The sequence below is a fragment of the Hyposmocoma kahamanoa genome, unplaced genomic scaffold, assembly GCF_003589595.1.
Source record: "Hyposmocoma kahamanoa isolate Upper Pololo Valley unplaced genomic scaffold, ASM358959v1 120, whole genome shotgun sequence".
In the NCBI taxonomy this organism is placed as follows: domain Eukaryota; kingdom Metazoa; phylum Arthropoda; class Insecta; order Lepidoptera; family Cosmopterigidae; genus Hyposmocoma; species Hyposmocoma kahamanoa.
Genome location: NW_020653415.1, coordinates 1,818,283 through 1,827,346, shown reverse-complemented (window position 1 = coordinate 1,827,346; position 9,064 = coordinate 1,818,283). Strand labels below are relative to the sequence as shown.

The following is a 9,064-nucleotide window of genomic DNA, read 5'->3' as shown; positions in this document are numbered from 1 at the left end:
CTCTCCTGTCGGATCCGAGAGTCTATTATACGCTCGAAGAGCTTCATGGTGTGGGACATGACCTTTATGCTCCGATAATCGCCACACTCCTGCACCGATCCCTTCCTTTTGAAGACTGGAGTGATAATACTCAGTCTCCATTGGTTAGGGATTTTACCGGTGAGGAGCACGCGATTAAAGAGGCCGGTAAGGATGCCCACACCACGGGGACCCATTGCCTTCCAGGCCTCGATGGGAACCCCATCGGCTCCGACAGCTTTCCGATTCTTCATGCGACGAAGAGCTAAGTGGACTTCCTCAGGCGCTACCGGTCGCACTAGTCCCTGATTCGGAGGGAGGACCGGTGGCTGCACCTCTCTGTGCTTCAGCAGCTCGTGGAAATATGAGCGCCATCTCTTCTTCACCGCGTCGACCTCGCATATAAGGTTGCCATGAGGGTCTTTAATGCAGCGACACTTGGAAATATCTTGTGCCGCTAAGACCCTCGAACGTGCCAGCTTAAAGATAAGCTTCTGCCCCTCAGACGATTCCAACTTGTCGTACAACGGCTGCAAGTGGTCCCGTCTGGCTCTGACTACAGCTTTCTTAGCGGCACGTTTAGCATCCCTATATGCATCGCGGTCTTCAGAAGATACGGACGCTTGCCACGTTTTGAAGAGGGCTTTCTTCACCCTCACCTCCCTTTGGACTGTGTCGTTCCACCACCAAGTTTCTTTGTCACATTTGCGACCACCCTTGGACAAGCCCAGCACCGCTTTCGCCGCCTCAGAGAGGCCGTGGTCATCATGTCACCCGATTTTCACACGTCATGTCACACGTTGGATGACTTGTCGACTAAAATCACCAATCACGGCGAATAAGTTGATATGATGTTCGCCAATAAATGTTGCTCAATGCTTTTCCTTTCCATAATAGAAGACGTTAATGGCTTTCTTAAAAACATGCTCAAAATGTGCAACGATCATGTAGATTTACAAGAATCACGTGATTAGTATCACGAATAAAATAGTAATAAAAAATAGTTCACACGGAATGTTATTAAGGCAACTCTTATTTATATAATGTTACATATTTATTTTATTTTACAATTTTGTACTTAGACCACAGACCACATAAATACTTCTTCCGTGACTTAGACATTCATTCAGATATGATCCATAGTACACTAGGAAAAAAATAAATAATATAAATTATTATTATACGTAACACACTAAACATACTATGTTGAGTGTGTGCGTTATTATATTCATATCTGCAAAATAAATAAATCATAACTATCAAGAATGTTTGGGTTGAACATGTACTTGTGTAAATTTATACCTGAAAATATTGAAAATTTGTACTCCTGATTGAAAATTTCCTTGTTGATTATATAAAAAATACATTATTATTTGCAATCCTATTTTCTACTCTCTAGCCTTTTAATAAAATTTGTAGACGTATTAATAAATGTATAATAAAACCAATAGCAACAGTAATAGTGTAACAAAAAAAAACTTATTTAACTTTAACTTATTTCAAAAGGGATAATTAGTCAGCCCTTTCAACGTTGTACCAGGTACACATCTGTGATCGATATTGTAACCATCCACTATGGACATTTCCTTCTCGGTCAATTGAAAATCGAATATGTTTATGTTCTCTTCGATTCGAGATTTGGTGAACGACTTCGGCAGCACTGCTATGTCACGTTGAACCTGGAAATGAAGGATTTTAATGTTAATGAGGAAGAACTCGAGGTAGAACTCCTTGTGAAAGAATTCATCCAGGAAGTACTGCCACTCTAAGGGCTTTAAAAATTAGACGTTTAAAGAAGCGCTATAGCGCCACTGTGGCGCTGCAAGCGCGCCACTGCAATTTAATAGTGTCAAATCTCATGCAATATTTAGAAACGCAGTTGTGACCATTGTCGTGACACGTGCGCGCTACGTTTACAGTCACAATCAGCGCCGAGTTTTAACCCGGCGCTTTGTTAACGCCGGGTTTAAATCGGGTTACAAGCCATTATTGCCCGAAGTCGTGGGCAAAAACTATTTACAACTATTTAAATATTTGTTATAAATCGAGTTTCTAACCGACTTCAAAAAAAGGAGGAGGTTCTCAATTCGACTGGATTTTTTCTTTTCTTTAATGGTATTATTACAACATGTTTATTGTTTTCTGATATAGACGATTCGATTTGACCAATTATTGAATCGATTCGCTGGAAAATCGCATTGAAATAAATTCATACAAAAAAACGTTAGATTGTATGCACTTGAATAGATATTTAAATGTCAGCCGTGGTAGCGTAATGGTTTGACCTACTGCCTCTCAAGCAGAGGGTCGTGGCTTCGAATCCTCAGCTCGCACCACTGAATTTCTCGGAATTTTAGTGCGAAATTTAAATTGACATTTACCACGAGCTTTTCGGTTAAGGAAATCATCGTGATAAAACCTGTACGTCGAAGAAGGTTCGCGCGGCTACCGCGCTTCTACATGCGTCTATTTTGAAGGTGCCCTAAGTGAACATTACTGCGATCCGGATTTGAAAGGTGCTGGAGAAACTACTAGGGACTTGTCAATTGTCTCACAGAGTGACGGATGCATTGGCACCGCCTTTTTCAAGACCTTTTGCGATATAAAGCAGAGGCACTGCAACTAGTTAATTCCGTCGCGTGATACGTATTAAATTTATACTTTTACGGTTAGTGCAGGTCGTATGTGGAATAAATTGTCTGCTAGCATTCGTAACAGTCTATCGGTTGCACCATTCAAACGCAAGTTAAAAGAGCACTTCCTGTTAAACTCGGAAGTTAATCAGTATCATAAATATAAAGTAATAACAATTTGAACTTCGGCAGATACACTGAATCCATGGCCCAAAATGCAGCCAGGAAGCTTGGCATCCCTTCCAAGGTCAGGCGTTACTTCACACCGGGACAGCCCCATATCTTTCTACATTAGTTTTGATTATAACGACCCTCCCTACCGACCCTGAGGGTATACGATAAGGGCACTATAACCCGTGCGCGCACAAAAGTTCTCACCCCACATCAGCTAGTATACAGGGTTGTCACAGACCTCTTGTCACTTGACTCCATCCGGTTCTTCGAGAGGCTAGTGCACCTACAGTACTCTCGCTATTTTCCAGATAGGTACCGGAGCTGTAGGCACGCTCACTTCCCGATGCGCATTGCACAACTAGCGGTTGCCACCGCTAAGCCGTCGACTCTGAGGGTCGTATTCTAGAACTCTACTCAATGCTCAAGTCAGGATTTGAGTATGGTTTAAAGCACTCGAAATCATACTCAAGTCCCTTCCATTAGGGTCGTATTTCCAGTGCTTGTGTTTCCATTGCAATCCTGACTTGAGCATTGAGTAGAGTTCTAGAATACGACCCTGAGACCGGGACAGTTGCTTCAGCTGTACTTTGGTACAAGTACAAGTCCGGTCGTGAATGGAGTACTGCTGCCACTTAAGGGATGTCTCTGCTAAATATCAACTGGCCACCTTGGACTCAATAGACAAGTGTGCTAAGATGCTTATAGGAGACTCGGAATTAGTAGCGACGAAGCTGCAGAGCCTTGAACACCACCGTAGAGTTGCCTGCTTATCGGTATTCTACAGGATATATCACGGAGATGGAATTGCATAATATGATTCCGCTTTCCCCTTTCCATCGTCGGGGGACTAGACGTGGGCTGGGATTCCACCCTTATGTTGTGGATATTCCTATGGATTCGCACGAAGCGTTTCGCTTCCACATTTATATGGCGAACGGCAAGAGCGTGGAATTCCCTACCTGCAGACTTATTCCCCGAACGCTATAACTTGGACCTTTTCAAGGTGAGAGTGAATAGGCATTATTTAGGTGTGCATGCTACATCGTCGATCTCACAGACATATATCTAGATAGACGCTTTCAGACGTCGAAACCGCTAGATTGGTTTACTTCAGCTACTTTCACAGTCTAATGACATACGGCATTTTGCTTTGGGGTAATGCCGCCGATATCAATAGAATCTTTGTCCTGCAGAAACATGCAGTTAGGGCAATTTACAATCTGGGCCCCAAAGTATGTTTGAGAGATAAGTTTAAGGAAATTAACATTCTTACACTAGCCTCACAATACATTTATGAAAATATAATTTATGTTAAAAGGAATAGTAATTTCTTTATGAAAAATAGTGACAGACATAACATTAATACGAGGAATAAAAATAAACTAGCTTTTCTTGATAGTCGTCTTCACAAAGTCAAACAATCATTTAAGGGGCAATGTATACGCTTCTATAACAAGATTCCGGTTGATATACAAAATTTGCCTTTCACGAGGTTTAAAACTATAGTGAAACAAAAACTTTATACTAAAGGTTATTATACAACTTCTGCGTACTTGGATGACAAAAATCCGTGGTAGTAACCCGTTTAGCTCATGGAGGTAGTCTCAATCTGATGTTTCAAATAAAAAAATATTGTAAATGTTATTTACAAAGAGCAACCCCTAGAGTTTCTTGCTCATTCTTCTCAGGGGAATCTGCCTTACGAATGAGCGGTAGAGTTTAACCATTGTGACGATTTCAAGTGTAATAATGCTTACCTATGAAATAAAGATTATTTTGATTTTGATTTTGATTTTTGACGCCGCAAGTGTACGTACTTCGCGTGCCCAAAGTAAGTGAAATTCAATTACTTGCCGCTGCTACACTTCAGAACGCGCTCGACCGTTATCGTAGATAAACACCAGTCGAAAACGCGAAAAATGCATAATTCTGCCATTACAAACTGAAAAAGCACCATAACTGTGGGTAAACGGTTACACAGGGACGTTTCCTTCCACGGGCAAGTGATTTTGTAATCAGAAGATGCATAATTTATATTAAAAACAATTATTTTGGTTTTGTACGAATTTCGAGAAAACAAATATGCAACTCAGTGTATGCCTCATGATTTGTAACACATTGCGGCTTTTACTTTATGAGATATATTTGTGATCCTTTGTTAATACGCTATGAACATCGAACGAACTTACTTTTGCAGAATGCATTCAGTTTCTGTGGTACGGCCGCTTGTACATTTTTTTGGCCAAATTTAACATTTAGTGATGTATACGTTAGGCAACACTGTTCTCGATTCTGATCGATTTTGAAAACAACGGGACGAAAATTATTATGACCTTAGCAATATTATAAAAGTATTCTATAACTCTTTTGTTATAACGTTTAGTAACGTTTCGTTTTTTTTTTTCAGTTTTGTAGTATCTATTATCAGTAGTATCTGTAATTTCGATAATTTTTGCAGCACGTTACCTTGAATGTCCGAATATAGTGAGCGCAAATAATTACTTATTAATTATTACTATTATTTAATTATTACGAGTAATACAAAAAAATATAATGCAAAGAATTAACAGTGCGCTGTCTTTACAAAAACCTGGAGTTGGTCATATGTATGAGTTCGTTGCTTTCGAGGACGAAGCTGGTCTAGTTTATCCCACCAAAGATGCTATCCAAATATGCAGAGCAGCAGAGTTAGAAATCCGAGAAATCATGATCAAATCACAAAAACTTTACACGAGGCCGACATTAAGTAAACCTTAAGTTACTTTAGTAAGATTTTAGATATTTTGTCAGCAGTAACATTTTCAGTTGTCTTGCCATTCACCAATTTGATCAATCAGAAAACCATCTAGTAAATTTACTTAAGGCAGTTGCAAATTCATATATTGACGTGCGTTTTCATTATTTAAGTAAATAGATAAGATCTTCTATTACAAAAATACAGTTACATAATAAGCTTATATTATTTCAAGGACAATAATTTTAATATTTGAAGTTGATTAAAAATTATAGTTTCACTCCAACATTAAATTAATTCAAAAGGTTCTTACCAAGTACTTTAAAGCAATTTGTGCCCTCGTCTTCCCGTACTTCTCAGCCAACTGCCCGAGCGCAGGATCGGTCTTTATTACATCTTTACCCGCAAACTCTGGCCTTGCCTCGGATATGAGACCGAGTGGCGTGTAAGCCACAGGTTGAACGGAGAGAGACTTGCAGAGGTCCACAAATTTATGTTGTGTGAGTGTAGGGTTTATCTGGAATTAATAGATCTATTTAATTTTCTTTTTTAACAACGCACACTCTCTTAGTCCCGCATTAGGGAAACACTGTATCGTGAGTGCCATGGACACACACATAGTTTGACAACCACAAATTACACCTAAACTCACGACAGAAATATATGTAGGCCATATAAATATTTATCCCGCGGCCCGTGTAACTGTTCGGCTACGGAGGCAGTTATTATAACAAACTAGTAGAGTAATTTCACAAAAAATAATTGAATCATCAATTTAATACATATTATAACAAACTAGTAGAGTAATTTCACAAAAAATAATTGAATCATCAATTTAATACAAATTTAAAATACTTCGTGTGATTATTATTTTAATAAATTTAACAATTTAAAAGTGACGGTATTGCTAGGTGTACGGCGTACCTACCTCAAATTGGTTAACAACCGGTTTAACAGTAGCCTTCTTCACGACTCTCGTCAACTGCTCCTCGTTGAAATTAGAGACGCCTATGGACTTCGTCAGCCCAAGTTTCAAAGCTTCCTCCATGCCGCGCCAGGTTTCCATGTGGTCTATCTTCATGTCCTCACCGGATGGCTTAAAAATTTCAAGAGAAAGGGGAAAAATTTGAAAATAGCTTAAAACTAACCAACGCCATCTATTGGCGTAGTGTCCAACTGAAAGGGCCCATTCATTATCCTGCACTGCAGCCTTCCAGGCCGTCCGCCACGCGATGCAGGACTGTGAATGCAGTTGCAGCATGCAATTTGCACGCTGCATCTACATCTGCATCTACATTCACAGTATATATTTGATATTTTAATTAGCAAAAATACGTTATTTTTTCGAAATTCTTTATAGTTCTGTGTACAGAACTTTAATAAAATTTTTCAGATCAGTAGCGAGTAGATACCTACCATAGACAATGGAATTTTGATTCAGAACTAAAAAAAGCGACTTTGTGATATGGTTTACGAATACAGGAGTAGAAAAAAATATTTCCAGAACTTTGGCGAATATGCGTGTCTACGTGTGTTACAAATTAATTTATAAATTAACGATTGTTACTATGGGTAGATGGCGGTAATCCTAAACAAAATAAAACAATAGCCGGTACTATCGACAAAAATTAGTGCAATAAGCGCCATCTAGATGATTTGTTTGTTATCACGAGTAGTAATTATTAATACAGAGATCGAAAACTCAGAAAAAATTCCTTCGATCCGGCCGGATTCGAACCGAGACTTCTTCTAGCATACCGTGGCAGACGCTATACTAAGCAAAGAATGAACTTGCGGACCTCACGAATTTTTCTATGTACTAGAGTCGTATCTTTGTATTTGCTTTTTCAACGACTTTTTAGGCGTAGAACCATCTATGAGAAATCTATGATATTTCGTCACCCAGTTAGACACCTTTACAGCTACCAGCCCCGGCTAGAGATTATTCACTGTATTTAAATATTCATTGAATTGATATTCAATTATTTTTATGTGAAATCACTCCACTAGTTTGTTATAATTATTAATACAAAGATCGAACACTCAGAAAAAATTCCATCGATCCGGCCGGATTAGAACCGACGTCTTCTAGCATACCGTGCCAGACGCTATACCAACTAAGCAGTAATTTCACATAAAAATAATTGATTATCAATTCAATAAAAATTTAATTACAAGTAGCTTTCTTAAATTACAGTTCGCCAATGTAAAACCAATTAGTTGCAAAAATAGCTATTTGGTCTAGTCGCGACATCTGGTGTGCTAATAGGTACTAAATACCTGACTACGCTTTCTTGAATCGCAATTAGCAGTCTTGAGCAGCATGATTTATTATTCCATGACAGTATTGAGTTTTAACCCACTTTGCCAAAGGAATACACAGTATATAATATTAGGTAAACTCAAGTCTATCGAGAAAAGGGATTTGTTTGACTTTATCAAAACAATTGGCTTAACATAATAAAGTTAGTTAAATCAACTTACAGTTGCGGAGACAGGCCAGTGCACTAGATAGAGGTCAACATAGTCCATCTTCAGTCTTGCTAAAGACTCCTTTAATGCAGGGACCACTTCTTTTTCTTCATGACGGTCATTCCATACCTAAAAAGCATAAGCCGTGGAGGTAGTTTATACAAACAGTAATACAACACAGTAAAATACAAATCGTCTGCTTAAAGGCAAAACCACATAAGTGACATTTTCCACAAAAAATCTCCAAATTATGTACCAGTTGTAAGAAATTCACCGTCTTTCTGCAGATAAAACTCTTATTAAGTTTATAGCTTTTTGTTATTGAGTTTCACGTGTAGAAAGATAGTGATTTTCTTACCATAGCTATATGTATAAATTAAAGACATTTTGTGGAAAATGTCACTTATGTGGTTTTTGCTTTAAATAGACGAAATATTCCATATTGCACACTGGGACAAAAACATCATAATAGGAAAAATAGCAATCTCTTCAAGGCAACCTTCGGATAACAGGAAAACCTATAAAAGAATAATTAATTGTCTTATAGGGCGCAACAGAATAAGTATTTAACACAAACATTGCACTTACACAAATGAAAACAAAAATAAATAAATAAATAAATAAAATTTGTTGATAGGACAATGAAAAATTTACTTAAAAAAATTTAAATAGTAAATAAATAAAGAAATGGTTTTATCAGTTTTTTACTCATTGACCACCGCATCAGACATACAATACGAATGAGCCGCTGTGGTTAGCAGTTACAAAATACCGGTCAAAAGCATATCATTATTTCGTAGACGATACGTAATATTTCAACTTTTTTAAAGAGCTGTCCACTGTTACAGAGCTGAACAGTTTATGTAGATGGAAAAAAAACATTTCTGTGAGATTTCTGCGTTGAGAGGTAAAGAACCGTAAGTGCCAAATAGTAATTTTTACTACAGAGCGTTTCAAAAGTGAAGCTCTTAATTAGGCCAAAACCCTATAATAATAGGGGTTAAAGTATGAAATTGCCGATTTGTACTGAAAA

At 38.1% G+C, this 9,064-nt stretch overlaps 1 protein-coding gene across 1 annotated transcript in view; it reads right to left on the bottom strand.

Annotated features, from left to right (window-relative positions):
* Nucleotides 1-1,293: 1,293 nt before the first annotated feature.
* The window catches only part of LOC113240124 (aldo-keto reductase AKR2E4-like), a 12,444-nt gene continuing 4,673 nt past the window's right edge, over nucleotides 1,294-9,064 (bottom strand). The window contains exons 3-6 of the mRNA XM_026477350.1: nucleotides 8,044-8,160; nucleotides 6,488-6,655; nucleotides 5,873-6,076; nucleotides 1,294-1,697 (exon numbers count right to left, since the gene is read on the bottom strand). Of these exons, the coding sequence (XP_026333135.1) occupies nucleotides 1,518-1,697; nucleotides 5,873-6,076; nucleotides 6,488-6,655; nucleotides 8,044-8,160 (669 nt within the window). The 3' untranslated portion in view covers nucleotides 1,294-1,517. The remainder of the gene's footprint in view (nucleotides 1,698-5,872; nucleotides 6,077-6,487; nucleotides 6,656-8,043; nucleotides 8,161-9,064) is intronic.